Source organism: Nyctereutes procyonoides, unplaced genomic scaffold (assembly GCF_905146905.1).
Source record: "Nyctereutes procyonoides isolate TBG_1078 unplaced genomic scaffold, NYPRO_anot_genome, whole genome shotgun sequence".
Lineage (NCBI taxonomy): Eukaryota > Metazoa > Chordata > Mammalia > Carnivora > Canidae > Nyctereutes > Nyctereutes procyonoides.
The window spans coordinates 1,319,871-1,346,205 of NW_026575020.1; the positions used below are offsets into that span (position 1 = coordinate 1,319,871).

Here is a 26,335-nt window from a genome sequence, read left to right on the forward strand (position 1 = left end):
ACATAGATACCTTTGCAACTTCCTAACTCACTAACCTGGTAGGTCCACCTGCCAGGATCACATTCTTTAGATCTTTCTAACAAAAGGATGAGGATTTGTTTGCACTGATCAAGCACAAATTCTTAATAAGTGAAATGAGTCTTGAGTTCTCCACGTAGCGGCAGGGCAGGGAGGGCAACTGCCCCCTACAAGTGTGAATGACACGTACAAAATTGTGTGTATTATATGGGAGAGCCAGGCTCTAAAGTCAGCTCTAGAGCAGCCCTGGTGGCCCAGCGGTTTAGTGCCGCTTTCAGCCCAGGGTGTGATGCTGGAGTCCCAGGATCGAGTCCCGCGTGGGGCTCCCTGCATGGAGCCTGCTTCTCCCTCTGCCTGTGTTTCTACCTCTCTGTGTGTGTCTCTCATGGATAAATAAATAAAAAAATCTTAAAAAAAAAAATCAGCTCTAGAGCAGAAAACAGATAAGTCAAAATGACTCTTGAGAGACACTAAGCAACTCTTAGCAAGTCCCATCTGGGTGGTTTTTCCTCCAGTATATGAACAGAGTGGTTGAACACCAGATGGCTTTTTTTTTCTTTTTATCGTTTTACTCAACAGGCATTTTTGGCTTCGTAATATTTTTATGCAATTGTCAGATAAAATGGTAATAATTCTCTTCATGTATATTATGAAGCAGGGCATGGAAATGGGATGCCTGCCTCATTTCCTGTCCAAGTAACTTCCCTACCCCTGAGATAAGTAAGCTGTTATCTGCTGTTTGTCTGCTACTAAGTCTGTGAGAGTAGAATGGATAAGGCCCCAGAGACAGAGGTCATTTGTAAGGTGTTTTTACCGTTTGTAAAAAGCAGAAAAGTCTTGTTTAAAAAAAAATGCACTTGTTTACAAATAGATATTGGTAGGATGTATGTAAATGCCACGCCAAGTCCCATTCCAGCTAGAACTACATGTGTTCTGAGGCCCTGGGAAAAATCTTTGCAAAAGACCATCACTCTGGGCCCCCACACTGAGAAATCTCTTTATTACGTACCCCTCAAGATACAGCTTCCCCCTGCTCCCCTACCCCCACCATGGGCCTTCAAATTCAGGTGAGCTCTGTGTCTACGAAAAGAATGTGAGCTCTAGAGGACTTTTCTAGATCAGGAATGTTAAACGGGTGGGGCATATGTGCTGCCACCGCCCATCCTTGTATCCATGGCAGACAGTACTAACTGAGCATGGCACTCCTGCTGAATCTAGGCACGGCTTTTGGATTTTTCAGGACAAAGTATCCAGTATAAATTAAGCAGAATTAGCAAGTGAGTTCATCCTGTTTGCCATCTTTGATCTAGCAATTTGTAACCTCTGCCATCCATTCCACTGTCTATAAGAGAGGGGCTTAAGAAAGTTACAACCAACCGTTCATCCTTCAGGCAGTGCTCAGCTATGATAAACATAAGCCAGTTGTGCTTTTACATCATATGTCTGAATACATACATAAAGACATGTAGCCTATCAAAATTTTATATCCATTTATCCAGTGTCACATCATTCATGCCACCAATCACAGGAATTATGCATACCAACATGCTAGCCTTTGCTGCTTTATTTAATGTCAACAGACCAGCACAAGCACAAAGCCCAATCTTGAGTCATATAGTCCAGAACCAATAAGTAGCATTTAACAGGGGTGGGGCAGGGTTGATGCAGGTCAGTTCTTTACTCTATTTTTTTTCCTGCCCTTTGAATATAGTCTCAAATTATTGCTTCCTTTAAAAGGTGGCTTGTGGGGTGCCTGGGTGGCTCAGTCAGTTAAGCATCTGCCTTCAGCTCAGGTCATGATCTTGGGGTGCTGGGGTCAAACCCTGTATCGGGCTCTCTGCTCAGTGGGGAGTCTGCTTCTCCCTCCCCCTGCTTGTGCCCTTTCTCTTACTCTCTCAAATAAATAAAATCTTTTAAAAACAAACAAACAAAAAGGCAGGCTTGTGGTTTTAGAACAAGATGGTGTAGAATCACATTTTCCTTTTCTTCTCTAACTACAACTAAAAACTTTGGAAGTTTAAAAACAACAATAAAAGGACTCGGAAAGCTAGAAAGATGATGGTGGGGGTGGTGCACCTGGGTGGCTCAGTTGAATAAGTGTCTGCCTTCAGCTCAGGTTATGGTCATGGGAATGAGCCCCAAGTCAGGCTGTGAGCTCGGTAGGGGTCTGCTTCTCCCTCTCCCTGTGCTCCTCCTACTTTTGCTTTCTCTCCCTCAAGTAAATAAAATATTTTTTAAAACCCCAGAAAGATGATAGTGGGCTTGCTAGGGACCTCAGGGCTTGAGGAACAACAGTGTGGTGAGTTTTTTGGGTTTTCTTTTCATCTCCTATATACCCTGGACTAAGCTCTGAAGGGGCCTGCAACCACCAACAGGCATAGAGGAGGAAGGAGGGGGGGGAAGAAAAAAAAGAAAGGAAAGCTTGCTTTCTCAGCTAAAGGACAGGGAGCCCAGTAGAGACCTTCATGGAGCCCCTACCTTAGTTTCACACCAGGATGCCAGCAAGTGGCCCAATTCATTCCCAGCAGCAGCAAAGCCCCATGTCTCCCCGACTCCACACAGTGGCAGCAATGTCTGCCTGCACCTCTGCAGAAGGTGGCCCAGCAACACCATGCAATCCAGGGAGGCACCTTCTGACACCACAGAAGATGCCAGGAGGGACTGAGCAGGAATCCTAGCAGCACGCAAAGAACAACAAAGACCAGAACAGTATTGCAAGGGCTCAGAAAACAGCACTGCCATCTCTTCCTCAACATCATGGCCACCCTCAGATGTCTGGTGAAGCCTAAGATGGTTAAAGAGAGGACCAAGAAGTTCACCCAGCACCCATCAGATCAGCATGTTAAAATTAAGCAGAAATCCAGAGGCACTGAGAGGAGGGTGCGCAGAAAATTCAAGGACCAGATCCTGATGCCTAGTATTGGTTATGGGAGCAAGCAAACAAAGTGTATGCTGTCCAGTGGCTTCTGAAGTTCCTAGTCCACAATGTCAAGGAGCCTGAAGTGCTGTTGATGTGCAACAAATCTCACTGTGCAGACAGTGCTCACAATGTCTTCGCCAAGAACCTCAAAGCCATTGTGAAAAGAGTAGCCCAGCTTGCCATCAGAGTCACCAATCCCAATGCCAGGCTGCACAGTGAAGAAAATGAATAGACAGCTTATATGCATGTTGTATTTGTCTTAATAAAATCATAAAACAAAACAAAAAAAACGAACAAAATAAAAACCAACCAAACAAACAAAAAGCTGAATTTCCACTGGAATGAAAACCCATAAAAGAACCAAGAATAATACACTAAACCTAAACAGGATTCCTAATCCGCTAAAATAGAAGATGTAAATAGAACTAAAAGATCCCTAACATAATACCCAAATGTCCAGGATGCAATGGAAAACCACTCATCAGGGCAGCCTGGGTGGCTCAGCGGTTTAGTGCCGCCTTCAGCCCAGGGCCTGATTCTGGAGACCCAGGATCAAGTCCCATGTCGGGATCCCTGCATGGAGCCTGCATTTCTCTCTCTCTCTCTCTCTCTCTCTCTCTCTCTCTCTCTTCCCCTCATGAATAAATAAATAAAATATTAAAAAAAAGAAAATTGCTAAAACTGAAGAAAAAAAAAAAAGAAAACCACTCATCATACCCAAAACCAGGAAGACAACAATGTAAAGAAAAGACAATCAATTGATACCAATATTGATATGATTCAGATGTTAGAATTTATCTCACAAGGATTTTAAAACAGTTGTGATAAAAATGCTTCAACAAGCAATTGCAAATTCTCTTGAATGGGAAAATCTTAGCAAAGAAATAGAAGTTATGAGAAAGAACCAAATGGAAATTGTAGACATAAAAAATCATTGTGAAAGTTAAAACTTGGATGACCTCAGTAGTAGAGTGGAAATGACGGAAGATCAAATCAGGTTACTTAAGGACAGATCAATAAAATTTACTCAATCTGAACAACAGATTGGAAGAAAAAAGAAAGAAAAGGATCAGGTACCTGTGGGACAATAACAAAAGAGCCAATGTTTGGATCATTGGAATCCTAGAAGGAGAGAAAATGTGGAACTGAAAAGTATTCAAGGAATAATGGCTGAAGACTCCCCAAATTTGGTGAAAGACAGAAACCTACAGATTCAAGAAGCCAATAAACTTCAAGTAGGTTAAGACCAAATAAATCCACAAGATACATCATAATTAATCTTCTAAAAACTTTATAAAGACTAAGAAAAAATCTGAAAAACAGGGAAAAACAACCAGGAAGAAACACCAATTCAAGTTCTATTTTAGTATTGCCTATAAAAGAAACTATGGAGGCAGAAAGAAGTCACGCAACATTTATAGAGTGCTGAAAGCAAAGAACCATCACTCTTGAATTCTATATGTGATGAAATTATCCTTAAGGAAGGAAAGAAAAATGAAGACATTCTCAGTTGAAGGGAAGCTAACAGTAGCACATGCAGACCCTGGGCAGTAGGAGTGCTGGATTGAAAATATGTAGTCAGGGCTGGGGTGACTGAATGGCTCAGTTAAGTGTCTGACTTCAGCTTAGGTTATGAGCTCAGGTCCTGAGGTTGAGCCCTGAGTCAGGTTCCCTGATCAGGGGGAGTCTGCTTCTTTCTTTCCTTCTGTCCTTTCCCCTGCTAGTTCTCTCTCTCTCTTTCTAAAACAAATAAATAAAATATTTTAAAAAGATAAAAAACTAAAAAGAAGAAAATACATAGTCAGGGGGAAGGAGAAAGTGAGATAGTGAAGTAAAGGATGACCTCCAGGTTTCTAATCTGGGTATCTAGAAGATTCTAGATTGAAGTGATTCCTCAAAATGAGATAAACTGGAACCAGTTAATAATGAATTTATAATTGGACATATTTATTCACTCTTTAAGCTTCTTATTTTGAGGTAATTGTAGATTTACATGGGTATAAGAAATAACATAGAGATCCTATGTGCCCTTTACCCAGTTTCCTCAGGGGAAGCAGATGGTAAAACTATGGCACAAGGTCATAACCAGGATATTGACGTCGATATAGACAAAACACAGAACAGTTTCATCATTGATAAAGTGGATGCCACCAAAATTAAAATACTTTGCTTTATGAAATACCCTGTTAAGAGGATGAAAAGATGGATGCCTGGGTGGCTCAGTGGTTGAGCGTCTGCCTTCCGCCCAGGGTGTAATCCTGGGGTCCTGGGAGTAGTCTCGCATTGGGCTCCCTGCATGGAGCCTGCTTCTCTCTCTGCCTGTGTCTCTGCCACTCTCTCTCTCTGTGTCTCTCATGAATAAATAAATAAAATCTGTAAAAAAAGAGGACTAGGGGGATCCCTGGGTGGCTCAGTGGTTTAGCGCCTGCCTTTGGCCCAGGGCGCGATCCTGGAGTCCCGGGATCTAGTCCCGTGTCAGGCTCCTGGCATGGAGCCTGCTTCTCCCTCCTCCTGTGTCTCTGCCTCTCTCTCTCTGTGTCTATCATAAATAATAAATAAATAAATATTTTTTTAAAAAAGGGGACTAAAAGATTACAAACTGAAAGAAAATATTTTGCAGATCACATTTCCAACAAAGGATTTGATCTAGAATATAATAAAGAACTCTCAAAATTCAATATTAAAAAATGAACAGTTCAGTCAGGAAACGGGCAAAGATATTCAGACATTTCACGCAAGATGATATCCACATGACAAATAAGCCTATGAAAGATGTTCAACTTCATTAATCACTAGAGAAATGCAAATTAAGAGCACATGAGATGTCTCTATGCACATATCAGAATGGCTAAAATCAGAAATATCAAATGCTGGTGAGGATGTCAAGAAACTGGATCACTCATCCATTGCTGGTAGAAATGTAAATGGGACAGCCACTCTGGAAATAGGTTTGTAGTTCCTTTTAAAATGGGCTTGCCGGGCAGCCCGGGTGGCTCAGTGGTTTAGCGCCGTCTTCAGCCCAGGCCGTGATCCTGGAGACCCGGGACCGAGTCCCACATCGGGCTCCCTGCAAGGAGCCTGCTTCTCCCTCTGCCTGTGTCTCTTGCCTGTCTGTCTGAATCTCTCTCTCTCATAAATAAATAAAAAATATTAAAAAAATAAAATGGGCTTACCATACAACCCAGCAATTATACTCTCAGGCATTTATCCCAGAGAAATTAAACTTATTGTCATGCAAAACTTGTAACAAATACTCATAGCTGCTTTATTCACAATAGAAAAAAAAAAACCCTAGAAACTACCCAAATGTCTTTCAACAGGCAAATGGTTAAACAAACTGGTATATTTATACTATGGAATACTACTTTAGCAGTAAAAAGGAATGAACTTTTGATGCACACAACTTGGATGAACTTCAAGGCTATATGGAACAACAACAAAAAGCCAGTCTCAAAAGAATGGATGTATACCACATGATCCCATTTATGTAACTCATGAAATAACATAATTATAATTACAGAGATGGAAAACAGATTAGTGATTACTGGGGGTTAGGAATGGGAAGAAGAGGGGGGCTGTGGCTAAAAGGGGTAGGGGTGGTACCATGGAGTCTTCTTTTTTTAAAGATTTATTCATTTATTTATTCAGAGAGAGCGAAAGAGAGGCAGAGACACAGGTGGAGGGAGAAGCAGGCTCCATGCAGGGAGCCCAACGTGGGACTTGATCCCGGGTCACCAGGATCACACCCGGGCTGCGGGCGGCGCTAAACCGCTGCGCCACCGGGGCTGCCCACCATGGAGTCTTTTGATGATGGTACAAACTATGAATCTTGAATGTGGCTGTAGTTACCCAAAACTACACATGTGATAACGTTACATAGAGCTACACACACACACACACACACACACACACACATAACTGGTGAAATTTGTATAGACCCTATGGATTCTACCAATGTCAGCTTCCTGGTTTGATCATATTATAGTTAAACAAGATGCTAACTTTGGGGGAAGCTGGGTGAAGGGTGCAGGAGCCCCCTCCCCAGCCCTGGTACATTTATTTTCGCAAATGTACCTGTGAATTTGCAACTTCCTGTGAATCTAACCATTTTAAAATAAAAAGTTTATTTACTTGTAATGAGAACACTTAAGATCTGCTCTCTTGCAATATAAGAAGTTTAAAAAGTTAGGCTCAAACCCAGCACGACCAGTCAGAGCAGTCATGCAGCGTTGTCTTGCCATATGTTTTGAGATATGTATGACACTTTTACTGTTGCTGCTTCCTATAGATGAACAGAATACACAGAAACTTCAATGAGGCATTCTTTTCCAGTGTTGTATATTCAGAGAGACTAATGGCATTTGTTTTCTGTGCTATCTGAACCTTTCTCTTATCAAGTGCTTCTGCTCTCCATTTTGACAGTGCGTGGCACTTGACAGCTGGGTCATCTTACCCCAACCTTCCTCCCCTCTAGGATGGTGGCGATGGTGTATGTTTTAAAAAGTTGTTTCTTTTCCTGTCTCATAGAAACTTCTTTTCAGAGCCCCAGATAATAATGCTTGCATCTTTCCTTCTGCCTGCCCCACTCTGTCTCCATTTGGGGATGGGACTTAAAAGCCTTTGGGTACTTTAAATGTAACTTACTCATTTTATGTTCCAAGCTTTATTGTAGCATCCTAGGATGGAGCATTCAGCCACTTAGGAGTGTCTTGAAATTCTAAGTAGCTAAGAAATCCTAGGGCTTTCTCTCGTATCTTTTCCATGGTGAGTAACCTTGTATTCAGGCGGAAGAGAGGAAGAGAAATAGAGAAATATCAATTATACGGAGCTATTCTTTGGAAAGCCTGAGTGTCCATTTATCCTTCTCCTCAGGAACAGCACACACACACACACACACACACACACACACACACAAATTTAGTCATTACTAATAATGTTAAGTAATACAAAATGCCAACACAACAGTACTTGAATAGTGACAAAGACCTGTAATGGAACTTTGGCACAACATTAAAACTATGAGACCTCCTGTTTATATCTTCCTGGAACAAATCACTTCCCCTTAGACTCACGTAAAGACTCAAAGCTGATGACAAAAGCCAGTCACTTCCTACTCGTATGGAGAGAGGAAATAGAGAGCTCTAAGTTCCCTTATATTACAGAAGGGTAAAATCCCTCCCTTTAACTGGGTCTCTTGTGCTCCATCTGTACAGTTCTTAGGGCTTCGGTATCAACCATGATCACTGTATTCCCCAATAAGAAGCAGCCGTGGTAAGACATACCTAATCAGCTCGGGAGAGAAGATACCTTGTCGTATTTCTGATATAGCGTCTTGAATTCTTAAAGGGAGAAAATCAGATTTATGTCAATGCCAGGGGGCTGGTGCTAAAGTTGAAGTTCTAGCTCCTAAGGCTGGCTTAGAAAAGGCTTACAGACTAAAGGCAGGGAGTGGTTAGTTTGTTGTTGTTGTTGTTTTTAAAAAAAACAACAAAAAAAATCACAGGGGGCACCTGGGGGACTCAGTGGTTGGGCATCTGCCTTTGGCTCAGGTTGTGATCCCAGGGTCCTGGGATCGAGTCTCACATCAGGCTCCCTGCAGGGAGCCTGCTTCTCCCTCTGGCTTTCTTTGTGTCTCTCATGAATAAATAAAATTAAAAAAAATAAAATAAAATAGGGCAGCCCTGATGGCTCAGCAGTTTAGCGCCGCCTTCAGCTCAGGGCGTGATCCTGGAGACCTGGGATCGAGTCCCAAGTTGGGCTCCTACATGGAGCCTGCTTCTCCCTCTGCCTGTGTTTCTGCCTCTCTCTCTCTGTGTGTCTCTCATGAATAAATAACTAAAATCTTAAAAAGAATAAAAAATAAAATAAAATAAATGCAGAAGGCGTTTTTCCTTTTTCCTTCTTGAAAGGTCATTCCTAAATGAAGGGAATCAACTACACACTGCATCATGTACCCTTCCCTCCTTTTTGCTTATACATTGTCTTTTTTTTTTTAAATGAATTAAAGCTTGAGGGAGAATGCTACCAGATATTTTCTGAAACTGACGCATGGTGGCTTTGCTCCCAAGGAGCAAATGGGTTAGCTCCTGGATGGTTCGCTCCTGTCATTAGCTTTGTTTGCTCTGGGTGCTTTCTCTTTTACCAATTACTGCATTTTTCATGATCTCTCCCTCAGCCGCATAGGGAGGCTCTTCTGCAACTGACTCTATTCTGAACACAGACGAACTGTGTGTGCGCAAGGAGGAGACACAGAGCAGCCACGTGCCTGCCAGTCCATCTCGGATGACCTGCAGTCATAGTGGGGTTTGCGATCACTAAGCCTCTTCAGAATGCCCTGGTTTTCCACGGTGATTCTCACTAGTTCTCGGTTCCTTGTTTCTCTGTTTAAACTGAAAAACACAAAATCCTGAGATGGTCAAAGAGTAAAATTCCCTTCTTGAATGAACTAGTAATGTCATAAACCCGTGCTGCCTAAGTGCAGAGAACAGACTTTCTCACTGAGCCGTGAGACCCCATACATCTGTTGAACTAGACTACACTCTGGGGAGTGTGCACAACATTGGCAGGTTTATATCAGCAGTTTTCAACCCTGATGTCCACTAGAAGTTTCTACTTTATTGGTTTGGGTGCAGCTTGGGCATTGGCATTTTGTAAAAGCACCCTAGGAATTATTATGTGAAACCAGGACGGAGAATGTCTGGTTTATATGATGAGGGAAGGTCTTGCCTATGGACACATCACAAAAGGCTGGTGACAATTTTGCTTCACTTCATCTCACCTGTTAACTGTTTCAGATATATAAGGATATAGGAAAGGTATCTTGACACTCCCTCCTACACACACACACACACACACACATCCACACACATCCACCAGATTCTTTCCTGCATACACTTCTTTTGTAGCCCTGGCTATTCTCCATTATTATTTACATAAACATCTCCCCTAATAGGTCTTGAATTTTTTGATGTTAGGAAAAAAAATATATATCTCTTTTCATCTTTGTATTCATAGGACTTAGCACATAGTAGTTCCTCAGGAAATATTTGAGGAACTGACCCTTAAGAATGCTGTGTCAGGGGCACCTGGGTGGCTCACTTGGTTAAGCATCTGCTTTCAGCTCAGGTCATAATCCCAGGGTCTTGGGATTAAATCCTGCAATGGGCTCTCTGTGCAGTGGGGAGCCTGCTTCTCCCTCTTCCTCTGCTCCTCCTCCACCCACCTGTGCTCTGTCTCTCAAATAAATAAATAAAATCTTTAAAAAAAAAAAGAATGCTGTGTCAGTCCCAGCTACAGTCACCATTCTACAAAAGCATGCAGTGTTTTCTTGTGACCAACTCTGAATAGGACTTCAAAAAAGTCTCTTAGATGCAATAAAAGTTATCCCTTTATCACCAGAGAAAGATCTCCGTTTTGGATAGTTTTCATTCTCCTTAACCCGGTCGCTTTGGCTACCCATCGAGATACCATCTCTCAAGTATACCTCCTGCTCATGAGAACCTTGCACTAAAACCCAACAAGGGAAAAGTCAATTTTGACTTTCCAAAAACGAAAAGATGAGAAAGGATGCTACCTCTTGGAAAAATATTCGTTCCAGCAATCCACCTTGGCAGGGCCACGATGGGCATTGGCGATTTTCTGACACAGTTGCTTGTTTTCGTATTCGATTTTGTCGATCCGCTTTTGTTCACCCTGGTAAGAAACCACACTCCACCATGGTGACATTGTCCAACACCCAAATGCTCAGCATCACCCTTCTCCAGGATGGTGGGAAAGGGGGAAATTGTGGGCCACAGTGGAGACTGGGAGCAGAGTGTAGGAACGGGTGTGGTGTGCAAGGGGTAGAGCATCTTAATAAGTCTCTGGAATGGTGGGTGTTTATAAGGCTCTGGGAACCTGACTTCCTCAGGACATAGACAGAAATCAATAAAGTACATCTGCAGATGGCAACAACAAGTACCTGTAGTTTGCTCAGTTTTAAAATGTGATGTGTGTGCGCCGCTGGAGGTTTGGTATCAACAGCTGGTTTCACTAGAGAAGGATAAGAGAGATCTATGTTACCATACAGAAGTCCTCTTAGCCGCCTCAAAAAGCCTGCTCACATCCTAGACAACCTCCCCGACTCATTAATGTGATGATTTTGAATTGACCTTTGCCCAGTTCAGGAATTTTAGGTTAGCTACATTTCCCAAACTGGCATCTTCGAAGAGTTTTTAGCACAAATAACAGAAGGTGAGGGCCAGAATGGGTAAAACAGACACATGAAAGAGTCTTTCCCATCCTTTCCCAATGCAACTAGCCTGTTGGGAGCTGGAGTTCCACTCCCTCTCTAGCTGACTTTGGTTTTAAAGAGTTTGAGTGAGCATTTCCATCCATTGAACTCCTGGTGGAAGGTAAATTTTGTCACTGACGCCAATGGTCTTCTTGACCTCACCCAACCCAACCCAGCAGATAAGACCAACCATTACAAGGTCATACTATGCTGGTTTACTGTCAATATCTGTAAGGTGGACCCTTCCAGACCCCTAATCGTGGTGTCTCGCCCCAACTGCCCACATACCTATTTGTATTCTATTCTTGTGAAATATGTAGTGGCCAAAGTCCAGTTTTTTCCTGAAGGTTGTGCTCTGTCTGTGATTAGAGACGATTACAGGGTAGGCTAGATAATCCAGGGAATTGTTCATCTTCTCTTCCTAGTCTCATTTAAGAAATGAGGCACCCAGGCTCCTCTGTGAGGTACTTAGCGGTCCCCATGACAGGTTGTCATAGTTACCCTGTTATGACATCAGGGACAGGTCCAGGGGAAGGAAGAGGAGAAGCAGAGCATGCCTGACGATCCCGGGGCTTCTGTTTGAAAGCTAACACAGGTCCAAGTCAAGATGAAGGGCAAGACTCAGAATCTCTCCCACCTGCCTGGCACGTGGATGCCACCAACACCAGTGGGAAAAGGTGTGATGTGCTGGGAGGGGTGGGAAGGCACCAGGTGGGGGTTAGGGGGTGGGGATGGAGAAGTCTAGCCTTGGTTACATACCTTCAACTACAAGCTAAGTAGTCTCCACTACAGTGGATCTTGTGGAGGTGTGAGATCACAAGCTTTTGGGGCGGGGAGGTGAAAGATGACCTTAACGATAATCTCATCCAGTGTCTTCATTTTGCAGATGAGGAAACTGAGGTCCAAAGTAACAGCCTGCTCTGCTGCTCAAGAAGCAAGTTAGTAGCAGGGCTGGGCTCAGGGTGGGGGGAGGGGTTGGTTCCTGAATTCCTAGGACATTTGCTTTTTTCGAGGGGTGGGGTAAACAGCCATGGGCAGTAGGGGAGGACAGAGACTGTCTTCTGCCTTTAGTGGGATTTCAGCAAATGAGGAGTTGCCAACACTGATGTGGCTCATGGTGGGCTGGCAGTTAGTTGCTCCTGGAAGGGCTGCAAAGGAACCTGATTCCGCTCCACCCTAGTACAGGCGTAGTAGCACCTAGTGGGTGCTCATCACATTGGCTGATGTAGAGGGAGGGCACCAACTGAGTCCTCACTGTACAGTGCTGGGCGCTCTCCTTGAGTGTCACATTAAATCTTTCAAACAACCCTAGGAGTTAGGTACTAGTGTTCTCATTTTTTCTCCCCCAGCCGCCTCAGAGAGGTTAAGTAATTCTCCAGGGTCATTGCCACGCTGGCTGCACAGAGCCCAAGCTTTGAAGCACGATGCTGGCTCTCAGTAAATACTGGAAGAAATGTACCTCAGAGTTGGGCTTCTCAAACGTTAACCTTTGTAAGGATCGCGGGGGCGGGGGCTGTAAAATGCACATTCTCGTTGGGCAGGGCTGGGGCGGAGGTTTCGCATTTCTGACAAGCACCCCGGTGATGTCAGTGCCGCTGGTCCCCAGCAGGCAAGAGTCAGGGCTCCTAGGCGGGATCCGGGTGTCCCGGTAATCCTGGAAGAGCTAGGCGACCCCTGTGTGTGCGCCCCGGTCAGTGGGAACGTTGATCGCGCCCTGCGTTTAGTCCAATGTTACTGCACTTTCCCGTTTGTAATGATGCAGAAAAGGCCCCAGCGTGGGGGGTTCCGAGGATCCCCCGAAACTCGCGGGGCGGGGACAGGCCCGGGGCCCCCGAGCGCCCGCGCGGCCCGCGGCGGCGACGCGCCTTCCCGCCGGGAGCAGAGCGCGCGGCCGGTCCGCGCCCCGCCTTTTCCCGCGCCCCGCGGGCCCGCCTCCGGGGCGGGACGGGGCGGTCCCCGCTCGGAGCCCCCGCCCAGCTGACCCGGCGGCTCTCCCCTCGCAGGCTGCTGCCCCGGCGTGCAGGGCCCGGCCGCCGCCATGTCGGGCCCGTTCGAGCTCTCGGTGCAGGACCTCAACGACCTGCTGTCGGACGGCAGCGGCTGCTACAGCCTGCCGAGCCAGCCTTGCAACGAGGTCACCCCCAGGATCTACGTGGGCAACGCGTGAGTCGCCGCTGGGGCGCCCCGCCCACCCGAAAGCCGGGGTCGGGGCGTTGCGGGCGCTGGGGGGGGGGGGGCGGGGCGTGGCCGCCCTCCGGGAGCCCCGCGGGGGCCGGGCAGGGGCTGGAGTCGCCGCCCGCCCCCGCGCACTGGGGCGGAGGGGCTAGACCCCGCCCCGGCCCCGCGCGTCCTCCCCCTCGCGGGGGGCCCGGATTCCCGGGCGTCCGGCCCGAAGCCGCCAGCCGCTAGGGGCTTGGCCTTGGGCGGGGTCGGGCTACCGGGATCACTTAACAGGTGGCCCTCTGTCACCCGGCCGGTCTCCAGCCCGCGCGTCATGTGACATCTGCCTGGTTCTGCAGTGAGGTCACCGCGGAATGTCTGCCTTCGCTGCCATGGCAACTGGCTGACGTCACAGATCGGGCGTGGAACTTTCCCGGCTGGGCAGGCCAGATCAAGGAATGGAAATACTCCCAATGAGGGATCCGGAGAGCTGGGCTGGGGTTTCCTTGCTCCCTCCTCTGCCTTTCAGATAGGGTTTGATTTACCAACGCCCTAAGTTCCATGGGCCAGGGTCTGCGTTAGAAACCCAGAACTAACTCCCTTCTCCCCTTTTACCCAGGAGGAAATGGTGGCCCAGGGTGGTTGAGTGACTGTGAGGACAGAGACAATGCCTTGTTCATGTCTGTATCCCCTGTCCTGTGCTAGGACCTGCTGCTTACCCTGCTAAGGGCTGCCACAAAAATGAGGGTCATCGCCGGGCAAGAAGGGGTCCTAAGGCAGGCCCTGCCTTCGTGGGGACTGTCTCATCCATTCCACCCATTCATTCACCATATTGAGCACCTACTGTGTGTTCGGCATTTACAGTGCACATTCATAGTGATAGTAGTGGTAACGGTAAATTTGTTGAACGCTGAATTAGAAGTAGAGAAGGGAGGTGAATGAAAATTCACCTTCAGAGTTATTTGTTTTTTTAATCAACCGCTGTTTAACAACCACGTGCAGTGTCATGAGCAGGAACAGCTGAAACAGTCCCAGGGCCTTAGCCGAAGTGCTCCGTAATTGCAAAGTTCAGAGGATAGTGCTCTGTCCAGCCACCCCAGCAGCAAGTGGCCTTGGTGCCTTGGAGAACCTGCTGTCTGGGGCAGTTTGGCACATTCAGCTGCCCCTACTTCCCAAGTGGAAACCAAGGCGGTGGATGTCTGGTGATAGCCAGAGTGGAAAGTGCCGGTGGCCACTGTAGAGAAACACATCCCCAGCCCAATTAGTGAATCTGGCTTTGACTTGGCCAGGGGTGTGGGGGTACTCCTGCACATAGGGAGCCCCTGAACCAAATCAGGGCTCATAGGGCCTGGAGAGGAGTCTGTATGAGCCTCATTTTCTAGATCTCAGGATCTGCAGGCAGAGTGAGGGGAAGACCGAGCAGGGCTGGTGGCAGGTCTTCTCCTTGCTCTGCCCCTAAGCATCCCATGTGAGCCCCAGCACTGTCCTTCCACTGTCCTGGAAGCTTAAGCCCAGGCCTGGCTTCCTTGCAGGCTGCTGTGACAGGCAAACAAGATCATGTCGGAGAAGGCATTTTGTAAAGTATAAACTGTTGTCTGAATTGGGATGTTGTTGGGAGATGAAATAAAGGAGCCCTTTGACTATTCAGATCAAATGTTTTATAACCCCCAGAGTTCTGTTGGCGCCACTTGGTCCCCAAGTGCTTACTCACCCAGGGGAGCTTCAGAAATGTGGCTAGTGGTCTGTGGTGGAAAGGGCCCCTCTGGGGGACTGGAGGGGCCGCCACACTTTATAGTCCAAGGAAGGAGGCTGCCTAAGATGTGTTGATTTCATTCTTTCTCACTGATTCACCCCATAGTCATTCAGCACCTATAGCCAGGTGCAATAGCAAGTGCTGGGCAGACAGACCTGGTTACTCCCTCAAAAGTTCACAGCCTACCCATCAGAACAAATAATCACAATCAGGCATTAGAAGAGCACTGACTACGGTGTCAAGCTCTGTCTATAGGCTAGATCATTTAATCCTTCTGCCCAGGGGGTAGGTATTGTTGTCAACCTCATTTGACAGATAGGGAAACTGAGTCACCAAAAGGTTAAGTGGCTTGCTTAAGGTTACCTGGCTGGCAAGTCTCAGGGTTCGACTCAGACCCAGGCAGTCTGACTCTAGAGCCCGTTTTGAGCCAGTAGGCTGTACCACCACCACAGTATAGGGAACATGATGCCAGATGGAATGGAGGGGGCGATCAGGGCATATTGATGGAAAATGAGAGGGTGTGTGACCATGGAGAAGCTCGAGAAGGGCATTCCAGAGAGAGGGAACAGCATGGGGCTGAAACCACCCCAGCTATTTGGGGAAGCTGCTGGTAATTAGATATGGCTGGAGTAAGGGAGGTGGGTCACGAGATGAGGGGAAGCTGGCAGGGGCCAAGCGTGGAGGCTTCCTCGCTTTGCCAGGAGACTTAGAATCTTCTCCATCTTCCTCCCTCTGGGGCTGCCAGGTGGTCAGGTAATCATCCCCCTGCTCCTGTCTCCTGTCCAGGTCTGTGGCTCAAGACATCCCCAAGCTGCAGAAACTAGGCATCACCCATGTTCTGAATGCTGCTGAGGGCAGGTCCTTCATGCACGTCAACACCAATGCCAACTTCTACAAGGACTCCGGCATTACCTACCTGGGCATCAAGGCCAATGACACGCAGGAGTTCAACCTCAGCGCCTACTTTGAAAGGGCTGCAGACTTCATCGACCAGGCCCTGGCTCAAAAGAATGGTAAGGCACATGTGGCCCAGGAAACAGTGCAAGGCAGCTCTGACTGGATTTTTTTTCTAGAAAACAGGCCCACAACTGGCTTCCTCTTGGAAAACCTATCAAGTGGCCACATGTTACACAAGATGTATAAATTTTTCTCACCATGGCAGCCCCGGGGTCCTTGGGTTTGAGTGGACTTTGCCTGAGAGTTCCTTTCCAGCCACTCCCCGCCATGCCCGCAGTTCAAATAGCTTCAGTAATAATGATTTTATCTTCCATGATAAGAAGTCCTGAGGTGAGGGAGCTCTGGGGCTGGTTGATTCAGCAGCTTGGTGGCGACGTCAGGAAGAGGTGCTTCCCTTCTCTCTTGCGTGCCACCCTCAGGGTTCTCCCCTCATGGTCCCAAGATGGCGGTGGTAGACCTAGTCACCACATCCTAGCAGAACAAAGCATAGCAAAAGACCAGGCAGCCATCTCTTCCTTGTGTTTCTTCCCTTTTTTTAATGAGCAAGTAAAAGGGTGCCTGGGTGGCTCAGTCAGTTGAGGGTCTGCCATCAGCTCAGGTCATGATCTCAGGTTCCTGGGATTGAGCCCTATATGGAGCTCTCTGCTCAGTGGGGAGTCTGCATCTCCCTCTTCTCTGTTCCTCTGCCTGGCTCGTGCTCGGTTTCTCTCTCAAATAAATAAATAAAAATAAAGAGCAAGTAGAAGGGTGCTCAGAAACCCTTCAGTGGGGTTCCCCTCACATCTCACTGGCTGAATTGGCTTACATGAATGCCTGGCCAGGGAAACAGGGCAGCCATGACTGGCTTAGGCTGGTGCTTAGCAAGCTGTGGCCCACAGGCCACATCTTCCAGCCACTTTCTAAATGCTTCCTGCAGCACCCAAATCTAAGACTGAGCAGAACTGTTGAGTTGCTGGCAGGCAGGGAGGCAGGACCTCCCTGGGGGAAACCCTAGAAGGCAGAGGGCAAACGTCAGTTGAGCAGGCTGGGCCACTTGCCCTTTTCCCTTTTAGCTTGTTTCTCTCAGCACCTGCCTTTACCTTCAAGCTGCCTCCCCTGGCCTCTTCCTCCCTCACCACGGCCTTCTCAGGGGAAGTGAGCCCCATGAAGGTATGATCAGCCTTGATCCCCTGATTCTAACCTGTCTCTGCTTCTTGTGCCCAACAGCCTCCCCCTGGAATGATTTCCAGTGAACAGTGTGTACTAGATGCTGGTTATCGCATATCTGGGGCTCAGGAGGGAAGTTTTATTGCCCGGGGAATCTGCAGACTTTACTGTCAGGCCCCTTGTAGTCCTTCATGATCTTGCGTGTGTCACCCCCTCCATTCTGGCTATATTGGGTTCCTGTGTTGATGGGAACGAGGGGCCCAGTTAAGGGGATGGATTTTGCTCTTCTTGTATGTGGGTTGGTCATCCGCTTAAGGAACTTAGAGCTTCCTGACTTTGTTTCCTCTCTCCATACAACTGGGAACATACCTTGGCTTTTTGTGACCTCTGCCTCAGCAGGAGGCAGCATGGGCTGAGTTGTCAGTCTGGAAAGTTCTCTCTGTCTCTCCCTATCTTGTCCCCTGGCAAATTCCACCTTGTGCTTTAACCCTGGGCATAGTGTTCTCTCTTCCATGAAGCCTGCCCTCAGTTGGTTCCACTGTGTCCCCTTCTGTCTCCCCAGCACCTGATGCAGCATTGGGCACATAGCAGACATGCTGCAAATAATTACTGAGTGAGTGACAAAAATGAATTCCGTGGGCTCTAATGCCAAGTGTGTATGCTTCTAGGATTGACTGGCCAAGCGAGTCAACAGAAACACACTGGCCTCCTGCAGTGTGCGGGGCTCAGGAGAGCCAGATGCCCATCACTTTGGAGAAGGGGAAACAGCCAGGAGTGCTCAGAGGAGAAAGCAGTCACTTCCAGCCAGGAAGGTCAAGGGACACTTTTATGGAGGACATGGCATCTGAGTGGGCCCTGGAAGGATGGGAGTCAAACCTTCCTCTTCCCCATTGACTCTGTGAGCCCTGGGCTGCTAAATATGTTCCAGGTGGTGAGGCAGGGAAAGCCCCACTTTGCATACTTTCAGTATACTGGCTAGAGAGGGAATGGGCAGGAAAGTGGAGGGCTCCCCCTTCCTGTTCGGAAGGCACGGGGAAAGAGTCATGTTTTGGGGGCAGGGTGATGGGAACACAAGAGACTTTGGGCTAGCAGATTTCCTCCAGGATAATGGCAGTATTTAGGCATTGGTGGATAATCATCTACTTGGCTAGTCAGCAAATATTTATTGAGCACCAGGTGCATACTAGCGGTTGTAGGGTAAACTAAAATCAATACCACACTGTCCTTGCCCTTAAGGCACACACAGTCTAGCAGAGGAGGGTAGATCTGTGCATGGCCAACAGTGCCACAGAGCCAGACCTGCTATAGTAGAAGATACTGGGCACCACCAGAGGACTTCTGATGCTGGCTAGGAGTTATTTATTGAGCACTTACATATGCCAAGCATTAGCCTAAGGGCTTTATGTGAAGTTTCCTTCAATCCCCTAACAACACTGTGCAATGGATACTATTAACACAGATGATGAATCGAGGCATAAGTGGGTTAGGTGGGTCTTAGGGTTCATAACCAGTAAATTGGCCAGGAAGGAAAAGAGAACCAATAGAATAAACAGATATTTTAAGGAATTGTCTTATACAATTGTAGGATCTGGCAAATCTGAAATCTGTGGGGTAGAGTGGTAGGCTGGAAACTCGGGCAGGGCTTCTTGATTACAGCCTTGAGGCAGAATTTCTCTTTCTCCAGTGAACCTCACATTTTGCTCTTAAGATCTTTGACTGATTGGATGAGGCCTGAACACATTATCAAGGGTGATCTCCTTTACTAAAAGTCAACTGATAGTCGGTGTTAATTACATTCACAAAATACCTTGTAGACTAGTGTTTGACCAAGCAGCTGAGCATCATAGACAGGCCAGGTTGACAAATGGAACCATTAGAACCATTAAGTTAAAATTTAAACCCACATTCATAGGACTTCAAAGATTTTTTTTTTTCTTTTAAGATTTATTTTCTGGGGCACCTGCATGGCTTAGTCAGTTGAGCATTCCACTCTTGGTTTTGGCTCAGGTCATAATCTTAGGTTTGGGAAATCGAACCCTGCCTCAGTCTCTGCACTCAGCAGGGAGTCTGCTTTCCCTCTCCCTCTGCCTCTGCTACCACTCCCCACCCCACCTCCTAACCAACACCCTTCTCCGGCTTCTGCATGGTCTCTCTCTCTTTCTCAAAAAAAAAAAAAATATATATATATATATATATATATTATATTTATATATTATTTATTTATTTGAGAGAGAGAGTGTGTGCACATGTGCACATGAGTGAGGGAGGGGGAGGGGGAAAGGGGAGGCTTGGTACAGGGCTCCATCTCAGGACTCTCAGACCATAACATGAACCAAAATCAAGAGTCAGAGGCTTAACCGACTGAGCCACCCAGATGCCCCAAAGATTTTGGTTCTAAATCCCTATGCTGAAAAAGGAAATATTTGAACTGGGGTTTTAAGGGATGACAGGAATTTGCCAGGTGGCCGAGAGAGACTTTGTTTCCTATAGAGGAAATGACTTGTGGAAAGGCACAGGGGTAGGGAAAAGCATGGGAACGTATCAAGGCCGAGGGTACTTGGCCTTGTAAGCCACACCTTGGAGACAAGAAGCCCTGCAAATGGTGATAGGTTTTATTTGAATATAGAAAGCCCCTTCGTGCTGCTAGGTAGAGGGTGAATTGGTGGTGATGAGGGTAGATCAAGAGCTCAGTTTGGAGATGTGAAGAGGGCGGAGGTGAGGGTGATGAGGACCTGAACCTAATACTCTGTGGCCTGAGTGGGTGGTGGCAGAGAGAAGCCGAGGCTTGGGGCTCTTGGGGACCCCTGGTGGAAATGAAATGTGCTGGGACTTGTTGATGCTCTCTTTCACCAAATGCTGGGGATGCAGCAGGGAGCAAAACAGACAATTCTGCCTTGTGGAGCTTTTCCATCTCAGGGGAAGCTGACAGCAAACAAGTGAAGATTTCTGGCCCGGGGGGTGGGGTTGGGGGTGGGGGGGCGAAAGCAGGGAGTCAGGGATGAGAGAGGAGAAGGGCTGGGAGTGGGTTTGAGGCTTTAGAGAGGCTGGGTGGGAGAGCAAACACCTGGGGAGAGAGGTTTGCAAGCTGAGAAGCCAGCTGGCTGGTGGAGGGATGGAGGGAGAGAGGAGACAGTGTAGGGGCGGGGTGGGGGGTGGTGGTGCAGATTTTGTAGGGCCTCGCGGGCCATTTGGGGAGCCGTGAGCAGGTGTTTGTATTTACATGTTTTGATATTTTTATCCTCCTGTTTGTATTTGACATGCACGTTCCTTTTACTTTTTAAACCACTTTGTTGAGTTATAATTGACATTCAACTCACTTAAACATCACACATTTAAAGCCTGCAGTTTGACATTTTGACTTCTGTGTATACCTGTGAAACCAGGACCACAAACGAGAGTGTGAGCACACCCGTCTCGCCCCAGGCGTCTCTGTGGCCTCTCCCTTCCGCTCCTTCTGCCTCCCATTTCTAAGCAACTGCCGCTCTGTTTTCTGTCACCAGACACGAGTGTACATTTTGTGGACTTTTGTGTAAATGGAATTACACAGTGGGTGTGCTTTCTTGGCCTGGCCTCTGCCGGTGTCATTGCTGTGAGTTCCATCTTGGTCACTACATGTGTCCATAGCTCATTCCTGTTTAATGCTGACGAACCTTCCAGTGTATGGATGTGTCCCAGTTTGTGTGTTCACCTATTGGTGAACATTTGGATTATTTCTGTTTCCTTTTTTTTTTTTTTTTTACTTTATTTAATTATTTGATAGAGGCAGGGGAGGAGCAGAGGGAGAAGCAGACTCCCCACTGAGCAGGGAGCCTGACGCCAGGCTTGATCCCAGGACCCCAGGATCATGACCTGAGCTGAAGACAGATGCTTAATGGACCGAGCCACTGTATGTTTTGCTTTTGATTGAAATATAAAATTCACATGGAGAAATGCTGGTATCACAAGTGTGCAGATCAGTGTGTTGCACACACTCATATCTGCCCTCAGGTCAAGAAATAGATCTTCCCCCCCCCATGACTCTAGAAACCCCTAGTGTGTTCCCTCCCCATCTCACTGTTACTACCACCCAGACTTCTGTTAGCGCAGAGCAGTTCTGCTTGCCCTCCTATTCCATGGACTCACAAATGTCCTATGTGTGTGTCTCATCCGTGTTCTCAGTGTAAGTCGTACACTGTTTATCGGTCCTGCCGTTGAAGGGCCTCTGGGAGCTGCCAGCTGGGGCCACTAGGAACAGTGCTGTCCTATGAATATTCTGGTGCGTGCCTTTGGTGGACATACGTGCACCTCCCTGCTGGGCCCTGGGGGTTGCATGTGTCAACCTGAGTACGTACTGCCCTGTGGTTCGACAGAGCCACGTGCTCACGTACACTGCCCCCTGCACAGCCACAGATAGAAGTCCTGCTGCTCCACATCCTCGCTGATGCTTTGTGTTTTCCGTCTTCTCCATCCGGGCGGGTCCACAATGGCCTCTTGTACTTTTCATTTGCGCTTCCCCCGGAAGAGTTCTGACTCGAGTCGGGCTGTGTTGGGATGGCCCCAGCTCACGCTCCCTCGTCCCTGTCTCTTTCAGGCCGGGTCCTTGTCCACTGCCGGGAAGGTTACAGCCGCTCCCCAACCCTAGTTATCGCGTACCTCATGATGCGTCAGAAGATGGATGTCAAGTCTGCCCTGAGCATCGTGAGGCAGAACCGTGAGATCGGCCCCAACGATGGTTTCCTGGCCCAGCTATGCCAGCTCAATGACAAACTAGTCAAGGAGGGGAAATTGAAACTCTAGGGCACTCCCGCTGCCTCTTCTCTAGCGGCAGACAGGGGAGGCCCTGGTCGAGGTGTCCCAAGCCGCCATGTTTAGGAAACACAGTGTACCCTGCTCCCAGCATCACCAGGCACTTGCCCACAAGTCTGTCCCAACACAGCCCTGGGCCACTTCCCCCCTGGGGAGCGTATAAAGAAGCTTGCTAAGGAAGGCATTTTGCTCTCCGGTGTGTCCCGGGCTTACAGTTTCTGATGTCTTCTCCCTGAGGTGGGGGCACGGAGGGGGAAGGCCTGTGACATACATGCTCCTCCTGGATGACCCAAGGCAGGAGGTCTGTGGAAGGATAAGGCTCGAGATGCCCAGTGGGGCCCCTCCTGATGTCCGTGGCCCCCCTGCCTCCCTCTCTGGCTCCCTACGCCCCACCCTGGGGTCCCCTCCTGAGTGGGGACCTCAGCACCTCGAGCCCTGTAAGGGAACTATGCAAACGCAGGCCCCTCTCTCCCCTCCATGCCTGTCTCCCCCGGCTCCTCCCAGCTGCCCACACTTTGCTCATAGGCAGAGGCGCATTGTGAGGTCTGAAGCTGGTCCCCCGGCCAGCAGTTGTTAGTGGGTGGAAATTCCCATGAAGAGACTGCATCTTAAGTATTTCAGTAGGATTAAAGAGACCCAAACAAAGAGGCCGTCAGGTGGGCAGACATTCCCCTGGAGGACTCCTGTAAGTCCATAGGTTTGTTAAAATGTGAACCTATGGAAGGCTTGCGTTCAGAATTCGCTGCTTTGGAATATTTCCCCTGGACTGCTCTCAGAAGAGCGATGCCTCAGGCGTGGTTTTATTTTATTTTATTTTATTTTTTTAGAAAACAGGGTGTTGAAGTTCCAGCCTATTTAAAAACCCCACCATTTGAAGAATTGCAAAGGTTTTGTCCTGAATTATAGCATTGGTGAGCTCAAGCCACTCGTGCTAACTGCTTTTTGTCTCCGTTGCTATTTCAAGGACAGAAGGAGGGAGTTAGCCAATTCCATTGTGGGTGTGTGGGTGTGTAGGGGGGTGTGTGTCTCAGAAGCACAGCCAGAGGATGGAGGAGCAGGCTCTCACCCCGCCCACTTAGAGGTAGTGCTTTTGGCTCTGCTGTGCCAGGAAAGATCTGGGAGCCCTGGGAGCAAAAATGTCTCAGCCAGGCAGAAATGAAACACGGTGGAGCATCCGAATGGAGACTTGGCTGGTGGCAGAGCAAAGAAACCGGAACAACCCTTTTTAGGACTTTTAAAGGATGATGTCAGAATGCACTAGCACTCAACGCTCACACGTGCACGCACATTTGTCAGAAAGTAGGAGTTTTGATTCAAACCCAGTCATATTAGGACTTTAGATGATTGTCACCATGGAAAGTGATGCATTCCTATCATCTTCAGGTTCCCTGACGGAGAGGTAGTCCTCAGCCATACCCCCAGCTCTTAGCACGCAGAGGTCTAAAAAAAGTTTCCAGAATAAAACACTTCTTTTGAGCACCAGATATTTGCAGGGTGGTGTTCTGGTGGGTGTATCAAGCTCCCATAAACCCGAATTCGTGGTAGGATCACTTGCAAGGATATGCAAAAGGGATCTTACCAGAAGCGAAAAGCCAAGGACTTCTGTTAAGTATATAAAATTCACTTTTAAATTTAAATTCAGGCAGTATTAACCTGTTGAGGTGGGGATTGTGCCTTTTTCAGAAGTTGACCAGGGGCTTCCGGCTAGACAGGGAGAAGCAGGGTGCCGCAGGGCCTCCCTCCGAGGTGTAATAGCCTCTCTTGCCGCAGGGCCAGCAGTGCACAGCCTGGACATTCCCCTGCCTCTGTGACTACAGCCACCCCGAGCAAACTAGGATCTGTCGTCTCTTCCAGATACCGGACTGCCCACGTACACCCCCCTCAATGAAATGGCCATCCTCTGACCTGTGTACCTCACTTCACAGTTCCCAGAGAACTGTCCCACTCACACTCACTTGATCCTTTCAGTAACCCTATCAAGTTGGTAGAGCTTATTCATGTATTGTTACCTTTTAAGAAAAAGAAACTACGGTTCCAACTGGTTGAAGGCATGGTGCCTGGGCTGTCCCAGCTCCAAGTTTGCTGCTCCCTGAAGTTGAAGTCCTTGTCCCATACTACTCTCCTCAAGAAAGGAGGCCCCTGGGAGTGTCCAGGTGCACTGCACATGCCCTTGACCCAGCCCATGTGCACAAAAGCCAGATAGCTTTGTGGATGGAGTACAACCATCCAGGCTGTGGTGAGTAGGAAGGTGACACAGACAAAAGGAAGTGAAAGTGTGGGTCTCCGATTCAGTTAGAACATGTGGCTCTTCCTCCAGGAAACATCCCTAAGTTGGAGCTTTCTGTTCTACTCCTGGAAGAGCCCTAGGGCTAGGGCTAGGGCTCCCCCTCCCACACTTAGGCAGTGGTCACCCCCCAGGATAGCTGCCACAGCAACTTAGACTAGTTAACCAGGACCTCTTGAAGTCCTTTTTGTGGGGGCAAGAGGGAGGAAAGGCGCTTGGGAGAATTACTGCCTTTACTTTGGGACTACTTTTATGCTGATAACTTGGGATTTCTTGGTAGTCTTTGGTCCCAAAAACCCTATATTTACTTCATGAGATTTAGCTCCTAATTTTTGAGTAAAATAAAATTCTATTGTAAGAGCCAGCACATGCCCAGCTGTGAGTGGAAGCTGTCTCTGGACAGCTTTCTACCCCCTGGGAGGTGATGGAATAGGAACTCAGGGTGCCCTTACCCTCTCCCCTGACCTGATCCCTTTCTTTGACTAGCAGACCCCCACTTAGATGAAATTAGAGCACCAAATGGTTTTCTTCTCAAATCTAAAGCAGTACACTTTCCACAGGCTGGTCTGTTTCCCTGCCACTCTGAGTGATCTGGAGAGCAGAGATCACCATGTGTCAAACAAGGGGACTCCTCTAGAAGACCTCTAAGGTCCCTTTGGCTCTGTAGGGTTCTCTGGAGAATCCCCACCTGGAATTTACCACCACCTGGAAATCATAGGGTATGTAATATGATGACCAGCAGGTGGCACTGTGTTCCACCCGTGGTGATGGTTTGAAAGGGAATGTTGGTGCCTTTTGTGTCACAAGTTAATGTTAAGATGCTAATGTTTTAATCAAAATAAGCACTGATCTTAAAATAGGAAGATAGGAGCTTTCCTCTTGGGAGATTTTGTCATAAGACCGGTGTCAGGACCCGCTGAAGAGCCAACAGTACTGGTCTCACCAAGTCAAAATTTTATCCTGCTTGGAAATAGAGCCCCTCTCCATTTGAGAGCGCAGAGTGGTTGAAAGCTTAACTTATCTCCTGTCAGCTTTCAGGGCAATTTGATTGTGAAAGCATTGAGTTTTCTGAATAGAAAAGCGGAAGGTATTAATTTGGTTTTAAAGGAAAGTAAGTTTAATGTCTATTGTATCACAAATCAGTGTTAAAACACTAACTGTAACCAAAATAAATGTCTTACATTACATAGAAGTGGCCTTTTTTGTCCTTCTTGACACAGCTGATTTTCTTTTATGCTCTTATGTTTGCTTTTTTCTAACTTTTAAAAATAGCGTCATCTAAAAATTAGCCCTCCCGAACACGTTCTCAGTTCCATGATGATTATATTTACACGGTAGATGTTGATTAAACATCTTGCCAGTACCAGAAATTCCCCATGACAAGAATAATCTTTTTATTTATTTAATTTCTAAAAAAAAAATTGCAGCTTTTTTGAGGGATAATTGACTGGAATATTCTTGAATAGAGAGCCCCATCCTGTTGAGGGAAGTAGATTTATGTTCCTAAGAAAGGAGATACTGGGGATGATAGTCTCATGGTGGCCTCACATGAAGATGATTAGGTTGCATTTTGAGTTTGAATGATCCTGCAAACGGGCAGCCCCCAAACCTAGCCCTGCCCTCAGATGTGTTAAACTCCATTATTATTAGCATTTATCTCCCTTATAATAAGCATTGTTTTTTTTTCTCTGAATAAAAAAACTCAGAGTTCGGTCCCTTTTCTCCCTGGCAGAAAAAACAAACAAACAAAAAAACCTCTTTCTTGGGCACCTGGGTGGCTCAGTCCATTAAATGTCTGCCTTAAGCATCTGCCTTCAGTTCAGGTTATGACCTCCAGGCCCTGGGATCAAGTCCCACATTGGGATCCCAGAGGGAGAGGGAGAAGCAGACTCTCCTGAGCAGGGAGCCCGACATGGGGTTCAATCCCTGGACCCTGAGATCATGACCAGAAACAAAGGCAAATGCTGAGCCATCTGAGCCACCCAGGCGCCCCTAAATAAAATCTTTAAAACAAAAGAAAATAAACCCTCTTCTCCAGTT

General features: G+C 47.4%; 2 protein-coding genes across 3 annotated transcripts; one reads left to right on the forward strand and one right to left on the reverse strand.

Annotated features, from left to right (window-relative positions):
- Positions 1 to 7,614: 7,614 nt before the first annotated feature.
- CFAP97D1 (CFAP97 domain containing 1) lies at positions 7,615 to 11,622 on the reverse strand. Of its 2 annotated transcripts, none has more exons than XM_055316526.1 (5): positions 11,499 to 11,622; positions 10,899 to 10,969; positions 10,512 to 10,630; positions 8,221 to 8,277; positions 7,615 to 7,711 (listed from the first exon to the last, which is right to left on the reverse strand). In XM_055316526.1, the coding sequence occupies exons 1-5, from the start codon at positions 11,620 to 11,622 to the stop codon at positions 7,615 to 7,617; spliced, it is 468 nt and encodes a 155-aa protein (XP_055172501.1). The 2 variants fall into 2 exon arrangements, with proteins under 2 accessions (XP_055172501.1, XP_055172492.1); XM_055316517.1 differs by lacking the exon at positions 7,615 to 7,711 and adding an exon at positions 9,204 to 9,327.
- Positions 11,623 to 13,192: 1,570 nt separating this feature from the next.
- Positions 13,193 to 25,487, forward strand: DUSP3 (dual specificity phosphatase 3). The gene is made up of 3 exons (XM_055333301.1): positions 13,193 to 13,373; positions 15,910 to 16,136; positions 21,797 to 25,487. The coding sequence occupies exons 1-3, from the start codon at positions 13,249 to 13,251 to the stop codon at positions 22,000 to 22,002; spliced, it is 558 nt and encodes a 185-aa protein (XP_055189276.1). The 5' UTR covers positions 13,193 to 13,248; the 3' UTR covers positions 22,003 to 25,487.
- Positions 25,488 to 26,335: the final 848 nt, after the last annotated feature.

What these genes read in the sequence shown, in the direction of transcription:
- CFAP97D1 (XM_055316517.1), bottom strand. Translation starts at nt 11,622, where the DNA reads ATGAACAATTCCCTGGATTATCTAGCCTACCCTGTAATCGTCTCTAAT. An exon ending in CAAGAATAGAATACAAATAG is followed by an intron (nt 10,970 to 11,498) that starts GTATGTGGGCAG and finishes ATCCTTCTCTAG; the next exon opens with TGAAACCAGCTGTTGATACC. An exon ending in CATCCGAGATGGACTGGCAG is followed by an intron (nt 8,278 to 9,203) that starts GCACGTGGCTGC and finishes TCTCCCTTTAAG; the next exon opens with AATTCAAGACGCTATATCAG.
- DUSP3 (XM_055333301.1), top strand. Translation starts at nt 13,249, where the DNA reads ATGTCGGGCCCGTTCGAGCTCTCGGTGCAGGACCTCAACGACCTGCTG. An exon ending in AGGATCTACGTGGGCAACGC is followed by an intron (nt 13,374 to 15,909) that starts GTGAGTCGCCGC and finishes TCTCCTGTCCAG; the next exon opens with GTCTGTGGCTCAAGACATCC. An exon ending in GGCCCTGGCTCAAAAGAATG is followed by an intron (nt 16,137 to 21,796) that starts GTAAGGCACATG and finishes TGTCTCTTTCAG; the next exon opens with GCCGGGTCCTTGTCCACTGC.